This window comes from Neodiprion lecontei, chromosome 3 (assembly GCF_021901455.1).
Source record: "Neodiprion lecontei isolate iyNeoLeco1 chromosome 3, iyNeoLeco1.1, whole genome shotgun sequence".
In the NCBI taxonomy this organism is placed as follows: domain Eukaryota; kingdom Metazoa; phylum Arthropoda; class Insecta; order Hymenoptera; family Diprionidae; genus Neodiprion; species Neodiprion lecontei.
Genome location: NC_060262.1, coordinates 17,847,665 through 17,866,968, shown reverse-complemented (window position 1 = coordinate 17,866,968; position 19,304 = coordinate 17,847,665). Strand labels below are relative to the sequence as shown.

At 41.4% G+C, this 19,304-nt stretch overlaps 1 protein-coding gene across 1 annotated transcript; it reads right to left on the bottom strand.

Annotated features, from left to right (window-relative positions):
* Positions 1 to 5,189: 5,189 nt before the first annotated feature.
* Positions 5,190 to 6,710, bottom strand: LOC124293512. Its single transcript, XM_046734579.1, has 3 exons — positions 6,606 to 6,710; positions 6,434 to 6,541; positions 5,190 to 6,363 (listed from the first exon to the last, which is right to left on the bottom strand). The coding sequence occupies exons 2-3, from the start codon at positions 6,491 to 6,493 to the stop codon at positions 5,212 to 5,214; spliced, it is 1,212 nt and encodes a 403-aa protein (XP_046590535.1). The 5' UTR covers positions 6,494 to 6,541; positions 6,606 to 6,710; the 3' UTR covers positions 5,190 to 5,211.
* Between the last annotated feature and the right edge of the window lie 12,594 nt (positions 6,711 to 19,304).

Here is a 19,304-nt window from a genome sequence, read left to right as displayed (position 1 = left end):
GGCGACGGCGTAGCAGAGGAAAAAGCAGAGGAAGAAGCCAATTTCGAAGAAGCTCTTCGAAAGGATCCAGCGTGTATGACGAATCGATACAGCGAGAACTCTCTTACAGCCCTTCAGAGCAATTTGTCGATCAGACGGCTGCGCAGGTTGGGAGCTTGTCAAGCTCATCCGCAGAGGGACAAGTGGTCCATCATACTGCTACGCAGGCAGTTTTGGGACAAGATCCTCCTGCGATAAACAAAATAACCCAACAGACTGTCACGGTTACACAGTCAGGGGCTCCGCAGGGGTCCAGCGCAGCTGACTTGCTGGTCCAGCAGACTGCGCAGAGTTCTGTTGTGACAGAACCAGTGATCCAGGCTAGCGCTCTACACTCGAATCCTTCTCAGAGTCACAGCGTAGCTGGCGAGGAAACACAGTCAACCCAGGCAGCGATCTGTGAGGGTTCACTCGACCACGCGATCCTAGAGATCTTAGGGAGACGTTTCTTGGAGGATCGAGTTCTGGCAGAAGCAATTCCTAAGGACTTAGTTTTTCGTTTGGAAGAAATCCTAAAGACGGGTTTGCCCACAGAGGACAGAGTCTCTCTCATAAAAAAGCACCCTCCGCCGCCCAATTGCGTCATCATCGATCCACCGAGAGTCAACCCCGAGGTTCAGGCGTCTTTACATGAGTCGGTTGTAAAGAGAGACGAGAGGATTCACGCAAAGCAGTCGAAGATCACGGCGTGTCTCGCCGCAATCGTAAAGGTTTTCTCGAAAGTTCTAGAGGGCGGAGCTGAAAAATTACTCATTCTCGAGCTATTGGGCGACGCTTCGAGACTGTTAGCTGACCTCCTCCACGACGAGTCGATCATAAGGAAAAGCCTGATCCTCGCGAACTTAAACGTGTCGTGTAAGGAGACCTTGAACGCTACTGTCCCAGATGAATGGCTGTTCGGACAACAATTGGAGGAGAAATTAAAGGCGGCGAAGGCACTTGAGAGCTCGCGCAAGGAGCTGAAAGCTCCTCAAAAGCCACAGGGACAGAAGAATTCAAAAAACTCGACAGCCCCGCCGCGTCGTCCTCAGAACAACCAGAGATTTACTACGACGTCAGGCGGGAGAAAGGAGCCGAGGAATCAAGGATATTCGTCATTCCGCCGAGACAACCACAAGAACGGGACCAACTGGAAGAACAATCAGAAGTCCGAGCGGAGCAACAACCGGAAGCGTTATTAGAACCAGTAAGTTCGACTGTCGAAAGACTTAGATTCTTTAGACAAGAATGGGAACAGCTAACGCGTAACCCGTTAATATTATCGTGGATAGAGGGCTACAAGATACCCTTTGCGTCTCAGCCATGTCAGTCTACCTTTCCGAGGGGAATCTTCGATTCTAAAAAAGAGAGGGGGGCGATGGCCGATATAGTAGCGAAGCTGCAACGGAAGGGTGCTATCCGCCAGTGCGACAGCACTCACGGCGAATTTCTTTCTGGCATTTTCCGGGTACCGAAGCCGGATGGTGGTTCTCGATTTATTCTGAATCTAAAGCAGTTGAATGAGTTCATTCAGACGGAACACTTCAAATTGGAAGATCGAAAGACCGTTATAAATCTCTTGAGCAGGGGTTGTTTTATGGCAAAAATTGACTTGAAAGATGCCTATTACTCGATTTCGATTGCTGAATCTAACCGAAAATTTTTAAGATTTCAATTCGAGGGTCAGCTTTATGAGTTTACGTGTATGCCCTTCAGGCTCGCCACAGCGCCATATGTTTTTACTAAACTGCTAAAGCCTGTAATGACCGATCTGAGGCGACAAGGGTATTTTTCGGTCATCTACATCGACGACCTTTTGCTCGTCGGTAGGTCTTTTGAGGAATGTCAAGCGAACGTTCGAGTCACGTGCTCGCGTTTGCAGAAATTGGGATTTACAATTAATGACGGAAAATGTCAGTTAATTCCGACAAACAAATGTAAATATATCGGGTTTTGGTTTGATTCGCTAAGTATGACTATCGAGCTTCCAAGGGAGAAAAGATTAAGAGTCAAACAATTGGTTTTAAAATATAGCCGTATTCAACGTTGTAAAATTCGCGAGTTTTCAGAATTTGTCGGTAGCGTTGTCTCGTGTTGTCCAGCGGTTAGATATGGCCTGGGTCACACAAAGGCATTCGAGAGAGCACGATACCTTGCCTTGGAGCAAAATAAGGAAAATTACGACGGTTATATGACCCTGTCTCAGGGTCTTCATTCGGATCTGAAATGGTGTGACAGAGTTATCCTCTCCGCAAAAAATTCAATTAAAGCTCCTCAATATTGTCGGGAAATCTTTACCGACGCGTCGTTATCAGGTTGGGGCGTTGCTTGTGGAAGCGAGAGATCTCACGGATTCTGGAGTAAAGAAGAAAGGAAAAATCATATTAATATACTAGAACTCAAGACGGCTCTTTTCGGGTTGAAATGTTTCGCCGATAACTTGAGAAACTGCGATATCCTCTTGCGGGTGGATAACACCACAGCTGTGGCGTATATTAATAGAATGGGTGGCGTCCGTTTTAAAGAAATAAACCGTCTAGCTCGTTCGTTATGGGACTGGTGCGAGACAAGGGGAATTTGGGTCTTCGCGTCCTTTATTAGTACGAAGGAGAATACGGAGGCGGATTTCGAATCACGTCGGCTTGAACCCGAAACCGAATTCGAGCTGTCAAACGCAGCGTTTCATTCGATAGTCCAGAAATTCGGGAGACCCGAGATCGATCTTTTTGCGAGTCGAATAAATTCGAAATGTAAAAAATATGTCTCTTGGCTACGCGACCCGAACTGTACAGCCGTAGATGCTTTTACTATGTCGTGGGAAACGATTTTTTTCTACGCATTTCCACCATTTATAGTCATTCCGCGAGTCCTGAGAAAAATTAGAGACGAAAACGCAACGGGTATTCTTGTAGTCCCTGACTGGCCAGGACAAGCTTGGTATCCACTCTTTCGGGCCCTCTGTGTTAGTGAGCCGATGATTTTTAAGCCTAACTCGAAATTATTACTTTCCGCGAACAGGGAACCTCATCCGTTATGGCAGTAGACTACCCTGGTGGCCGCAATATTATCAGGAAAGCCTTCGAGATAAGGAACGTCCCCGAGGAACCCTTCGAGTTGATGCTGGCCTCGCTCCGCAATTCATCGATGAAGCGATACGACGGCGCGTTGAGGAAATGGTGGTCTTTTTGCTTAGACAGGAACGTCAGCCCTTTCGATAATTCGATTGAAAACGTGTTACTATTACTAACCAACGAATATAACAAGGGAGCATCTTACGGATCCCTAAATTGTTTAAGATCGGCGTTAGCCTTAGTTTTGGGACCTCACGTGGGGCAAGACCCTAGAGTAAAAAGACTGTTTAAGGGAGTGACTGAGTTGCGTCCTCCGAAACCCAAGTACGACGAAACGTGGGACCCTAAGATTGTCCTGGATTATGCGGCCAGTCTAATGCCTAACGAAGAGATCTCGCTCAAAAACCTCTCGCTAAAAGTTGTCACCCTACTCGCACTAGTCACGGGTCAACGAATGCAGACTCTTTCATTAATTAAGATACCGAATATTCAGAACCTGGGTGAAAAGATACAGATTAAAGTTCCGGATAAAGTAAAGACTTCGGGGCCCAACAGAAGACAACCTTTGCTAAATGTACCATTCTACGAGAAAGATAATAGTATATGCGCTGCAACAGCTTTGGTGGCATATCTTAAGCGGACACAGGATCTCAGGGGCGCCGAACAAGCATTATTTGTTGCAATCAAGAAACCATACGGGGCGGTTTCAGCCCAGACTTTGAGTCGGTGGGTGAAAAGTATGTTAGAACAGAGTGGCGTGGAGACAAATATTTTTTCGGCGCATAGCACTCGACATGCTTCGACGTCGGCGGCGGATAAGAAAGGAGTAAATATAGACTGCATAAGCAAAGCGGCAGGTTGGACCTCAGCCTCTCAGACCTTTGCGAGATTCTATAACTTACCTGTGTGTAACGATAAGGACGCTTTTGCCAAAGCAGTTTTAGATAAATAAGAAGTTTTCATTTGTTCGAGTAGCTATTTTGTTTTGGTTGTAGTTGTACTACACTTTTGGGTTGTTTGTTACTTGAGAATATATTCATTTTCCACAATTCACCGTGTTTTGGTGCCGTAATGATCTTTAAACATCTACAAGATGATCTAGAGGAAGAGGCGCGAAATACAATTGAATGATTAAACGAACTTACCTGTAAGTGAAGTTCTATCATAATTGTATGTAGCGCCTCTTCCGAATAGATCAGTCCCACCCATAGGTAACCCAACTCTGTGTACACAGAGGTAAACCCAAAATATTACGGCAAATACTTTGAAGAAATGATAGTACAGACAGATAGACCAACGGAGGAGACCAAAAGTTTCTAGTTTTACTGTAAACATGTGGTAACACTGGCGTGGAGTGGGGGTACTACAAGATGATCTATTCGGAAGAGGCGCTACATACAATTATGATAGAACTTCACTTACAGGTAAGTTCGTTTAATCATTCAATTAAATGTCCAAAAATATTGGAAAAATTTAAGCCAGCTGATTTACATGTACTAACGCCACAGCAACGTAATTCATTCTGCTGTACTTCAGTCAATAATACTACGATGAAGTTAAGACGAACTCACCAGTATTATTATCAAGTACAAACTCAAATGGCGATCACAGAAAGATCGTGGTGTGATTTCGTGATTTGGACTCCACAGGGTTATCACGTAGAAAAAATCTTTTACGATAAAAACTTCATTGAGCCGATACTTGAACATGTTAGTGCTTTTCATCAAAATATTTTGGCTCCTGAATATTTTGAAATGAGGATCCCACGGCGATTAATACCCTTTGACTTATCTACATGAATTACATCTTATGCCAAAGCATTTTAAAGAAGATACATATACATATATTGTTTTTATTATTTATTATCTCTTATTACATAGAAAAAAAGTACATAATTGTTACAAAATATATTAAATAAGTAAAGTATATTTTTGCAATAATATGGTTATATAATAATTACAAAGTTCTTTATAAAAATAGATTATCTATTTAGTGCACGAACGAAACAGATTAATATTGTTATTAAACGAATTAAAAAGTTTATAAAATATGAATTAATAAGTTCATAAAATTATTTCTATTTACAATTTTTTTTTCCTTTACTTTTTACGATATAATGGTCCTACTCTTCTTCATCGAAAACTAAAGGTGTTTGAAAATTAACTAAACATGCACAGACAAATATAATTTGTGACATTAAATTACGCATATTTAACGGCAAAACTGTTTGAAGAAGTTGGAATTTTTTTATACGCCCAATAACATGCTCAACATATATGCGTTGTTTTGCAATTTTTTTTGTTAACATCTCCTCTTGTGGAGTTAAACGATCGCGTCCATTCAAAAATGGAGGAATATTCAAATGTGCTTGCTTTGCTTCAACTATATCGTGAACGGTGAAACCTCGATCTGCAAGTACCACATCTCCAGGTTGCAACAAGTCTGCAATTTTGGATCGCTTAAATATTTCAGGATCTGATATTGAACCCTCGAATACATCAGATACAAAACTAATGCAACCATTTGGAGTGCAGCCAATCAATACTTTAAAAGTCGTATGAGCTTTATAACTTGAATATAAATTACCTTGGTGTTCAAAATTCGTTGGCGATTGACAAAAAAACTCGGCACAATCAACAATAACTCGAATGTTTTTTATAGACCTAAATATTTTTGGTAATGTTTCAGCTAACGTTTTTCTAGATGGAAACATAAATGGCTTTAATTGAGTAGTAAATTCATTATGCAAAAAATAAATCCAAGTTGTACATATTTTTGAGACAAACCCTGTAGAAACATCGAACTTGTAAGCTAAATCTTCTATTAAATATCCCATGCGTAATCTTAATAACACCAGAATTAACTGTTGCATTGATGTCAACTTGTATTTATTACTATTTTCGGAAGATTTATTTTTTGTCTCTCGATTACCCCAATATTCTAAGTTGTCAGAAGCTGGACTCAAAAATCTATGCAAAGCTAGAATTTGCTCAAAATTCAGACTTGTATAAAATATACATTTTTTTTCATCAATGCGTATAGCATTTACAAACTTTTCCACAGCTGAATTTTTTTGCAACTTCACCTGAACACTTTTATTACGCATCTTCATACTGTCGGTTTGAATTTCTATCGTTGTAAATTTGTTAGTTCCCTCACAGTTAGTTTCTTCCTCCAGTATTCTCATCTCTGCTGATTGATCTGGTAATATTTGTTGAATAAAACAAGCAGTATCATCAGGAACATTGAAAATCTCTTCATGGGCCGTAGATTTCTACAATAAAAGAAAAAAGTTTTTTTATTTAAATCTATACGATTTTATTATTATAATATTTATACTCAACCTGCGCAACCGTCGAAATGTTGTTTATTTTCGTTTTTTCTGATTCATTCTCTCCTTCCATATCAGCTCTTTTATATTTTTCAAATAGGCTGGTTCTAACTTTGACTACCTATGAATTATTTTGAAGTTATAACTCCGAAAATCATATTGTTGTATAAATAATCATGCATTACCTTATCGATTGATTTATCAATTTGTTGAAATTCTTGGTAGCTTAAAGGATCAGGATTCTTCTCAGTTGGACCACTTTCTCCATGAAAATGTAGTGAACAAATATAAGTATCCTTAATCACATCATCGATTGATCTAAAACCTCTGTCACTTCGGCCACATTTTTTTTACCCACAATTCACATTTTGCACATTGTGCACATGCTTTAATATGTAATTTGCTTGAGGATTTGATAATTTTTTTTGCGATACTCTAGACAAGGCTTTGGAAAATTTATAAAATAATATGTATTGCCTTTGAATGATTAATACCGTGTGTCACTTTTACATACTCCATAACAACACCGTTTTGTTGTTCCTTTTCGTACAGATAATGTAGGATTTTGGAAAAACGGCGACAGCGCCACGAGCGAGTGCGAATGATTTGTGTGTGTGTGCGAGAGTGCGTGTTTGAAAAGATCGCCGCCAGAGAGCGCGCGAGAGCCACGAGGCAGTTGACACGAGGCAGTCGAAGAGTAAAGTCGACGTCGCGAAATTAGCATCGTAAGATTCTTTGTTCAATTCAATAAAGTATTTTCCTCTTTTTTCATCAACCCCCATGAATTCGTCATTACCCGCGCGTATGTTCCAATAACACCAGGAACAGAAATTAATCCCATAAATTTGGGGGCTCGTCCGGGATGACGCGCAGTATGGCGAATTTTCTAACCGCCGTTTAGAAAAAGTGTGAAACAAAGACGTAAGACGAGGTAAGACGAAAAGACGAAAAGACGAAAAGACGAAAAGACGAAAAGACGCAAGACGAAAAGACGAAACGACGAAACGACGGAAAGACGAAAAGACGAAAGACAAAGGACGGTAACGACGAAAAGACGAGATCGAACGTGTTGAAACGCGGTAGCAACCGCGTGTCGAGCGTACAGCGTGTGCCCAAGACGCATAGAGGACACGTAGAGGTCGCGCGAGGCGCGTTCAGTGTAAACACGCGTCAGAGTAAAGAACGTTCGAGAAAGTGCTACGAGTGAAAGACAAAGACACGAACAGCAAAATGTTAGACCCGAAGAAGTGTACGACGAAAGCGTTAAAAGAAGCGCTGGCGTCCTTGGACTTGCCGACAACTGGCAATAAAGCCGAGCTGTTGCTACGTTTGACGAGAGCCGAAGGTTTCGATATGTCGACTCTGGAAGGATCCGACGGTCATACCGAAACAAATCAAGACGAAAATGACGACGAAGGTGCCGCTTCGATGCAATGCATGTTGGAGCTGTACAAAAAAGAGAAAGAACTTGCCGAACGCGAAGTCGCGTTGCTACGACGAGAGCTCGAGATGGCGCAGCGGAGGCAGACGGACAACGAGGCACGAGGTGCGACGAGCGCGGAACAACGGCCCGCGGTGACCTCGAGCAGAACGGTTGTTCACAACGATCAAGGCCCCACGCGCGTGAGTCTCTCGATGCTCGCAGATCTGTTGAGTTTCTTCGATGGAAACAACGAAGCGTACGAGAGATGGGAGAGACAAGTGCTTTTCCTGAAAGAAGCGTATAGACTAGACGAAGATTCAACGAAAATATTAATTGGAATGAGACTGAAAGAGAGGGCGCTAGAGTGGTTTCACTCTAAGCCCGAACACATTCAAATGGCGACGGGCGAACTGTTGCGTGAGTTGCGTGGAATGTTTTTCCAACGCCCGAACAAAATCGCTGTGAGACGACGCTTCGAGGAGCGAACATGGAAGAAGACGGAGACGTTCAATGATTACGCACACGAGAAAACGATCCTAGCGAACCAATTGGGTTTGCCGGAAGAAGAGATATTGCAATACATCGTAGACGGTATTCCGGATGCCAACCTGCGCGACGCCGCGCGCATTCACGGATTCACGACGAAAGCGGGGCTTCTCCAGGCCTTCGAAGAGATAACGCTGCGCGACCGCAGCGACACGACGAGAAGTACGGCGAAAAGTGAAAACAAACAAAGTGCGACGAAGACACCGGCGAAAAGTGAATCGAACCGATCGAGCGAAAGACGCGAAACAGTGCCAAGTGTCAATAAGAAAGATCGAGCTGTTGCACAGCGCTGTTTTAATTGCGGTGAGCGAGATCACGTAAGCCCAAAGTGTCCGTCGAAAGAATTGGGTCGAAAGTGTTTCAAGTGCGAAAAGTTTGGACATATCGCGGCGGCATGTCCCGGTGCGAGTGAGACGAAGAAAGCGTGCGTGCTTGCAGACACTTCGGCGAAAAACCAAAAGCAAGCGAAGCGTGTTGTTGTGAATGGAATGATTGTAGATGCGATTATCGACACTGCGAGCGATCTTACGATTATTCGAGAAGATCAGTACGACGATTTGGGAAAACCAAAACTCGTAGGTGAACCGACGCCATTCCGTGGCGTGGGGAAAGAAGTAAACAAGACGGTCGGGTTTTTTAACGCGACAATGAAAATTGACGAGCACGAATACGAGGTTCGGTTGTACGTGGTTAAAAAAGAATTGTTAGACCACAAACTCCTGATCGGTACCGATTTTCTCGATTGCGTTAAACTTTTCCGATCCCGCGGAATTTGCAAAATCGAACCATTAAACGATGTGAATGATGAGAGTGCAAGTGTGCCTGAAGTTTTGCGAATTCAAGCGATCGAGTTGAACGACAGCGACACAGCTGATTTGTCAAACGTATGTGTGAACGAAAATCGAGAAAAGATTGCAAGAATGATTAAAGAGTACAAGCCGGAAAGACGACGCGAAGTGGGTGTTTGCATGACGATTGTTTTGAAAGACGATGTGCCGATATATCAACGAGCGCGTAGGCTAGGCGAAGCGGAAAAGCGCGAGGTAAACGAACAAATACAAGAGTGGATGAAAGACGGGATCGTGCGCGAATCGCATTCCGATTACGCTAGCCCGATCGTCGTAGTTAAGAAAAAAGATGGTTCGAATCGTTTATGCGTCGATTATCGATTGTTAAACCAAAAGATTATTAAAGATCGCTACCCACTCCCGCTTATCGAAGATCAGCTTGATCTTTTGCAAGGAGCGAAAGTTTTCACGACGTTAGATTTGCGGAATGGATTTTTCCACGTCCAAGTTGAAGAAGCGAGCAGGAAATACACGTCGTTTATTGTCCCAGACGGACAATATGAATTCTGCAGAGTTCCTTTCGGACTTTGCAATTCACCTGCAGTTTTTCAGAAATTCGTTAACGCAGTTTTCCGAGAGTTGATTAAAGAGCGCGTTGTGTTAACGTATATGGACGATTTGATAATTCCGTCGAAAGACGATGCGAGTGGAATCGAGAACCTCGAACGCGTGTTTCAAGTTGCGAGCGAAGCGGATTTGATTTTTAAATGGTCGAAATGTAACTTTTTGCAACGCGAAGTAGAATTCTTGGGTCACGTGATTGGTCAAGGACAAGTTCGACCATCAGAGAGAAAGACGGAAGCCGTGCGTAAATTTCCGGAATTAACAAACATCAAACAAGTCCAAGCGTTTTTGGGGCTTACAGGTTATTTTCGCAAATTTATTCCCAAATATTCTTTGATAGCTCGTCCGCTGACAAATCTTTTAAGAAACGGTGTAGAATTTCGTTTCGAAGACGACGAACGAAATGCTTTCGAGAATTTAAAGATCGCTTTGACAACTCGCTCAGTTTTGAATTTGTACAAGACGAATGCTGAAACTGAATTGCACACGGACGCGTCAAAACACGGGTACGGCGCGGTGTTAATTCAAAAGAATGTAGACGACGACAAGTGGCACCCAGTGTATTTCGCGAGCGGCAAGACGACCGCAGCCGAGGAGAAATATTTTAGTTACGAACTGGAATGTTTGGCGATCGTGAAAGCTCTGAAAAGGTTTCGAGTTTATCTGTTAGGGATAGAATTTAAGATTGTAACCGACTGTCGAGCGTTTGCGCTTACGATGAAAAAGAAAGACATTTGTTTGCGTATTGCGCGATGGGCTTTTTATTTGGAAGACTTTAATTATAAAATCGAACATCGCCCAGGAAGAAACATGATGCACGTCGACGCGTTAAGCAGGAATCCGCTGCCTACTTGCCTGCTGATCGACGACCGAGAAGACGGTCTTGCAGCGAAACTGAAGAAAACGCAGCGTGAAGACGAAGATTTGAAGAAAATTATTGAAAATGTCGAGAACGGAGCGAAGACGGGGTACGTCATGCGCGGAGGAGTTCTCTACAAAGGAGTTGACGACGATATACGTTTGGTGGTTCCTCGATCATTGTGTTCGACGATTATTAAACGTGCACACGAGAAGGGACACTTTTCGGTAGCCAAGACCGAAGCAATTTTGGTAAAAGACTATTGGATTCCAGGGTTACGCGAAAAACTCGAAAAGATAATAAGAAATTGCGTCGATTGTATCGTGGCAGAGCGTAAACAAGGAAAACAAGAGGGCTATCTCAACGCCATCGCGAAAGGGATCACGCCATTGGACACGTTCCACATCGACCATCTCGGTCCCTTACCATCGACAAAGAAGAGCTATAAGCACATTTTGGTCGTTATTGATGGATTCACGAAGTTCACGTGGCTTTACGCAACGAGGTCTACGACAACGCTTGAGGTCATCGATCGTCTGAGCAAACAAGCCGCAATTTTTGGCAATCCTCGTAGGATAATATCCGACCGTGGTACCGCGTTTACCGCGAAAGAGTTCGAAGATTACTGCAAGAAGGAAGAAATTGAACACGTTCTAACGACGACAGGAATACCCAGAGCGAACGGTCAAGTAGAGAGGGTTAATCGAACGTTAATTCCTCTGATCTCCAAGTTGGCAGCGCCAAAAGTAGGAGAATGGTTTCGATACTTGAGTCTAGCGCAGCAGTATCTCAATACATCTTTCCATCGCAGCATCGGATCCTCGCCTTTCCAAGTGATGTTTGGAGTACGTCCGCGTTTACGAGAAGACGTTTCGCTTCGAGAGATGGTAGAAAAAGAGTTCATCACGTCATTCGAAGAAGAGCGCGACGAGATCCGATGTCAAGCAAAAGAACGAGTGCAAAAGATCCAAGAAGAAAACAAAAACAGCTACAACAAAAAACGAAAGAAGGCGAGAACGTACAAGGAAGGTGACTTGGTCGCAATCAAGAGGACACAGCAGGGTCCAGGGCTGAAATTTGCGTCGAAATTTCTTGGTCCGTACGAGATCAGTCGCGTGTTGCGCCATGATCGATATCTGGTCCGAAAAGTTGGAGAACACGAGGGCCCACAGCAGACTTCCACGGCAGCCGATCACGTCAAGCCATGGGTCGAATACGAAGATTCGGAGGACGACGCAGGAGATGTCGAAGAGCCTCATCCGAGGGCGGATGAAAAATTTCAGGACGGCCGATTGTAGGATTTTGGAAAAACGGCGACAGCGCCACGAGCGAGTGCGAATGATTTGTGTGTGTGTGCGAGAGTGCGTGTTTGAAAAGATCGCCGCCAGAGAGCGCGCGAGAGCCACGAGGCAGTTGACACGAGGCAGTCGAAGAGTAAAGTCGACGTCGCGAAATTAGCATCGTAAGATTCTTTGTTCAATTCAATAAAGTATTTTCCTCTTTTTTCATCAACCCCCATGAATTCGTCATTACCCGCGCGTATGTTCCAATAACACCAGGAACAGAAATTAATCCCATAATAACATGATTACAATCAGTTGCAAAAATTTATTTCTCAATAGTGACACTTATTACTTTAATTTTTTTTCCTGTTTTTATATTAATATACCTTAATTAATATTTATTTGCTTTTATTTTCTAGACGCGGGCACTTTAACATGCTTGTTTACAAAAAACAGTACGAAAAATATGGCTGATCTTGACGCATGCGCACGAAAAAAAATTTTGATGAAAAGGCCTATTATGATAGAACTTCACTTGGTAAGTTTGTTTAATCATTTAATTATATATGTCACATCGCCAAGGAGTTCGAGATTTTCAAGCGACGCTGCGTCCAAACAGTGTTCTCGATTCCCGGCCGATGCTTATAGTCTAGGAGCTAGCAACGTTTTCGAGAGAGAATAACAGGTCAGCTGATTTTTTGATAAGCCGTTCCTTTGGCTCTGTCGATCAGCGCCCGAACCATCTGGCCGCCGGTAGCGGTTGCGTTTACCTGTGCGCATCCTACTTATACAGGTGATAATATCAATTTTGAAAATTATTTTATAAAGCTAATTTTTGTTTTTTATGAGTTTTGATAGGTTTGACAAATATACTTATCATATTACCAGATATTTTTATCATTGTTAATAACGCGCCATACGCTATTGTTTATGGAAAAAAAAAAAAAATTCAAAGTATTTCAGTATGCCTGTAATTTTGATATGTTGCTCTATTACTATCAAAAATCTTAAAATTAATTTGCCAGACAATAATTCCATTGTTTAATAATAAGCCAGACTGATAAAACTCTGAAACCGAAGTCGGTATGTTAGAAGAGTGCTGTCAGCTGAGAGTCAGTGAGTAAAAGAGACAGACAGTGACGGTGGCGAAAACGGTAAGTTTTCAAGATGGCGTCAGAGTGAAATCACTTGTTAATGTTTGTGTTTGTTTTAATGTTTACTTTTGATTTTTCTTACAATGTCGAGTGATAAAATAAAAACTTGTGTATTTTGTAAAAAAAAGAATGATAAAATAATAATTTTTGTTGACGATAAACTAAAAAAATGTCGGAAATTTTGAAAGTACGTGTGAAATGTAAATTAAAGTACAGTAATACCGAGCTGCCTGCACAAGTAAATACTACAGATGGGTATCACAGAGAGTGTTACAGCAGTTTTACTGCTTCAATGGCTAAATACCGTCATTTATTAGAAGATAATTCATCGTCTGAAACAAATTGTGCCTTGAATAGTCATACAACGTCAGAAGAAGCTGCTTCAAGCTCTAATTGTGATTTAAATATCGAAACTGACCTCTGTAATGAAACCTCTGAGGAGGCTAATATTTCAGATATAGAAACAGGTCCGGGACTTAAAAATGTTTGTTTTTTTTGTGGATGAATGGATGAGTGGATGAATAAACTGAATAACGAAGATTTGTTGCAAAAAATAAACAATATTAAAGCAGCAAATGAAACAGTTTTTTATCATCATCCCTGTGAATTGTTATATTTTAATAATTATAATAAAGTAGCTGCGGAAACTCCACATACTTCTTGGCATAGAAGTCGTAATATCCACAAAGACATCTTTAATCAAATTGTGTTAGCAATAGAAGAAGAAGTTTAAAAAAAAAGAATTGTTTATTATTATCTTCTCTTTGTGGTACGTACAATAGTGAGCTGGAATATGAACTAAAACTTCATCCTCAGGCAGAAGTCAGTTCAATAACTAATCATTATCTTGAAGAAAAAATACTAAAACATTTTAATAAAAGTATAAAAATTATTTCAAGGCAAAGAAAAAAAATAATTATTCATCAAGACTGTAGTATGTTAGATAATGATTTTACAAAACTTGAAGAAGACGACCTGATTGATAAAGTTGCATTAATGCTTCGGAACACCATTTTAAAAATAGAAAAATTAAAATTACCATCAAAAATCAAAACAAATGATTTAATTAATGGTGAATGTACAATTCCTGACAAATTAGATCGATTTTTTAAAGTACTGATTGGAGGTAAAGATATTCGTCGCAGAGATGGGCTTAATTGTAACCGATTAAGTTCTTCAATAGCTTCTGATGCAATTTTTTGTGTGAGTAATGGTACAATTAAACCATCTAAACACATTACTCTTGGTATGACTATTAAAAGTCTAACAAGCAGTAAAAAAATTATAAATATTTTAAATAGATTCGGACATTGCTGTAACTATAGCACACTAGAAGAATTAGAAACTGAAGCGACCATCTCATCTGTACGTCGTTCACAAGTTTGTCCTCCTGACATTATTCTAAAACAGTCATTATGCACAGGAGTAGCGTTTAATAATTTTGATAGATATTTCGACACCTTAAACGGGAAAGAAACTTTACATGACACTGTGGGAATAATATACCAAAATATTGATAATAATTCTCAAAGTGGATTGAATCAAGATGACGTAAATGTGAATTCTGATAATATGTTACCACCATCTCCACCACGAAAAAGAAGACGAACTTTAAATGAAATTACACCTGATATCAATCCGTTTGGTAAACAATTAAAGATGTTAGGGTGTTTAACACCAGTTCAAAATGATCGATCACCTTCACCGGAAAATTTGTCTTTCATACAAACAATTGATCTACCACATTTATTGTCACATGTTTTTCACGTGCCGAATACACCATCGTGGAGAGGATTCAATTGTAAAATTATAGAAGACAACAGCCCGAAACAGAAAGTATACTATCTTACTCCGATTAATTTATCACCAACAAATATATCAGTGGTAGTGTATACTATGGAGCAAGCACAAAACGTAGGTAAAGAATGTGGCCAAAGTTATGTGCAAGTCACATATGATTTGGCGATTGCTAAAATAGCTTATAAAATTCGAGCAACAGAAGCTCCAAGGTTTAACAATCTCTTCATACATCTTGGTTCATTCCATTTAATGATGGCCTTTTTTAAGGCTGTTGGAACTTTTATCAATGAGTGTGGATTATCTCACATGATGGTTGAGAGCAATCTTATCGCTTCGGGCTCTGTACATGGAATAGTAGAAGGTAAACATTTTAACCGATGCAAACGTCTCCATCCGTTAATGGCTCTAGGCTTACAAATTTTACATTTTGACCAATTTTTAAAAACTAAAGGAATTGAACACGATTTCATGAAAGGACAAATTTATGACGATCTTCTAGAGTATCAGGATAAAAAAAATTCCAGTTTCATCGACGTCGACAGAATTATTACCTAATCACATATTATCACAAGTGCTAAATTCGTATAAAGAATGCGTTACAAAGACAAGAGAAGGTAATCATGGGAAAACAGCTCAGTTCTATCTGATTTATATTCAACTTATAACCTACTACATAACCCTTTCAAGAAGCATACGTATGGGTGATTTCCAGATGTTTAAGCATGTAATTCCAAAAATGGCTAATTTATTTTTTATGTTCAATCAACCGAATTACGCTCGATATTGTGTGAAATATTTTGATAATTTAAATAATATCAATGAAACTCAACCTGGACTAGAAGATGACTTTATGAATGGATGTTTTGGTATTAAAAGAACTGACAAACCATTTTCAAGAATACCGATAGATCTAACACTTGAACAAACAATTAACGCTGACGCAGCTAAACGTCTCAGTGAAATTGCACATTTTACTAATTCCATAGCTGCACGTCAACGCTGGACTAAAAGCCACAGTATTAGAGCAGCTTTAATCTCTCATGTTCTTGATTCTTATGGATTGAGATATTTACAAGACGTAACAGCAGACTTACAACCCAATAAAATCAAAATCTACGGTAAACATATTGTCGATTTTGTTGACATTCTTGATAAAAATTTTAATCCATTCAATCCAGATTTGGATAAAGATAATCTCTACAATATTGCTATCGCAAAGTCTATATTATGCAAACCCAAGTGCGAGGCGCCAAGGGATCGGGCTCTATGGCTGCAGAAGAGGTTGCGCCTTATGAGTGCATTCTGGGAACAGCCTCACCCCCTTACGGGTGGTGTGGAGGGTAAAAACAACGAATGGCTTGCGTGACGGAGGGACAGCGATTTTTGAAGTGGAAACAAAGGAGGCTTTGGACACTTCTTTTGGGACCACGACCGAGAGAAGACGTTTTAGATCAGTAAACCGATATCTGACTATTGTACCATTGATCTGTATATCCAATAAAAACTGTATTTAACCGTGTCACTGCGACAGCCAGTGAGTTAAATTTCGTGCAATCTGACATCGGAAGTGGGATACAGAACGTTTAATCGACTGCGTTTTGAGGGCGGTATAGATTGTAGGTAAACCGTGTTAGTGGGTAACGTTGGATAAAACAATGGAAAGAAACCGTGAACAGCGTGCAAGTGTGGCAAAACACGCTGGAAAGAGTGTAGGTATGACTAACCGGGAGACAAGCAATGTAAAATCTCGAAGTCGGAAGAGAAATCGGTCCCCGACGACATCAGAGTCCGAGTACGAATCTGAAGATTCAATGCGAAGGAAGAATAGGCGCGGAAGACGTGAAGCAAGATTGGAGGAGGAGAATCTGCGACTTCTTGCGTTGCTCTCTAGACGAGAACGTGCTCCGATGGATCTCGTCAAATTCGATGCGAAAACAACAGACGCAACCGGTTGGGCGAAAATGGTTGACGAGTGGATTCGTCGACATAGCCCCGATGATTATGAGGTGGTCCAGCACTTGGCGAAAGCATTCAAGGGCGAAGCAGCTCAGTGGTTTACGGGTATGGATCCCTCAGGGAAAACCTGGGTCAAAATACGTGCCGAATTTTTAAGCGCGTATGCAAAAAATAAGAACGTCGCGTCGGAGCTACACACGATGTGGACAGAGGACGCTGAGTTTACGCTGGAGAACTTCATGAAGAGAGGGAGAAAGTTAAAAGCGTGGCTCAATGAGAGGAAAACGGTTGACGAAACGGCCGCTCAACTTGTGGGATTATCGTATTCGGAGCAAAACCGATTCGTTCGCAACGTATTCGTGCGTGAATCGCCAAAAAGTTTGCAGGAAGCGATGTCGTACCTCGATGGACGAACGACCGACCATCATCGACCGCATGCATTTATCGGAGCCCCTGGTCCACATACTAAGACTCCAGTGCCGCGAGATAGTAAGTCGCATCGTTTGGACATCGAGTGCTATAATTGCGGAAGGAATGGACATCGCAGGGCCGACTGCCGATCAGCCCCGCGGTCACAAAGTAGCAGCCATGCAAGGGGCAAGGGTTCGGACAGCAGAAGTTCGGACTCTAGGAGACTAGTGATCTGATGCAGCTGCAAAGAAGAGGGAGACATTGCCCCACATTGTCCTAAGAAGAATGAGAAGGTAGTAAGGCTATGTAATTTGACTTCTTCTGAGAATACTTTGAGGCTGGCCGATGGTAAGGTATTGACGTTTATCTTTGATTCTGGTTCGGAGTGTTCGCTTGTGGTCAAGAGTTTGGTAGAAAAGTTGCCAGGTAAAAGAAAATCAATCTTCACACGGTTGAGGGGTATTGGAAATGGATACGTAGATTGTTGTGAAAAGATCTCTGTGTTTGCCGAGCTGAATGGAATAAATGTTGAAATTGATTTGTATGTGGTACCGGATGAAAGTTTGCCCGCGAAATTAATTCTGGGAAAAGAGCTGTTGGCAAATGGTGTCTCAGTCACGTTGGATGGAACCATGGTTAAATTTGCAAAACCTGGAAAATTTGTTGGCGCGATTAGCTCAACGATTGATATCAATGCTGTTGATTGTGATGTGGTTGAAATGAGAGAACCACTTGTAGAATTGTTGAAGTTGTATGCGAAACATATGATTGTTGAAGCTCCAAAGATTCGAGTAACATCTGGCAGCTTTGAGATTAGGCTAAAAGACGAAAATAAAATCGTGCAGAGAAGACCCTATAAACTGGGCCTTGTAGAACGGGAGACTGTAAGAGGTCTGATTGATAAAATGCTCGAGGCAGGAATCATTCGGGAAAGTAGAAGCCCATTTTCCAGTCCAATAATCTTAGTAAAGAAAAAGGATGGATCGGATGGATTATGCGTGGACTTTCGGGAGTTAAATTCGAACACAGTAGCGGATCGTTATCCGTTGCCATTGATTCAAGATCAGTTAGATCGCTTGTCCGGTGCGTATTATTTTTCGTCACTGGATATGACAGCTGGGTTCCATCAAATACCCGTGAAAAAAGACCCGATCGAGAAACTCGCGTTTATTACACCCGATGGACAGTTCGAATTTTTAACAATGCCGTTCGGGCTGATGAATGCACCTTCCGTGTATCAGAGATCAATTAACAACGCGTTGGGAGAATTGAGATATTCTTTCGCGATTGTTTATTTGGACGATGTTCTCATACCGGGAAAAACTGCACAAGAAGCTCTAAATAAATTGAAAATCGTAATGTCAAAATTAGCCGAGAATGGATTTTCGTTCAATTTGAAGAAATGTGAGTTCTTGAAAACTGAGATTGATTATCTGGGGTACACTGTGTCGCATGGAGAGCTGAGGCCCAACCTTTGAAAAATCGAAGCTCTGGTACAATCGCCCATCCCCCGAACGCAAACCCAGGTAAGGCAATTGTTAGGATTGGTATCTTATTTTCATAGGTTTATACCAAGATTCTCGCCGGTAGCAGGTTCTCTCTATAAACTTACTACAGGTAGCACCAAGATGATAACGTGGACAGACGAACACACCGACGCTAGAAACAAGATCGTTGAATATTTAACATCAGAACCGTTGCTGCGAATATTCGACCCTAATCTTCCGATCGAACTGCATACTGACGCTAGTGCCCTCGGGTATGGCGCTGTATTACTCCAACGCATTGACAAAGAAAAACATCCGGTCGCTTATTATAGCAAACGTACCATAGACGCTGAAACTCGTTATCATTCGTATGAAGTCGAGACACTTGCAGTTGTAAATGCAATAAAGCACTTTAGACAATACCTAGTTGGACGCAAATTTCTAGTTGTGACGGATTGTAACTCACTGAAGGCTGCGAGCCTTAAAAAAGATTAAACGCCACGAGTTTACCGTTGGTGGGCATTTTTGCAATCGTTTGAATTTGAAATAGAAT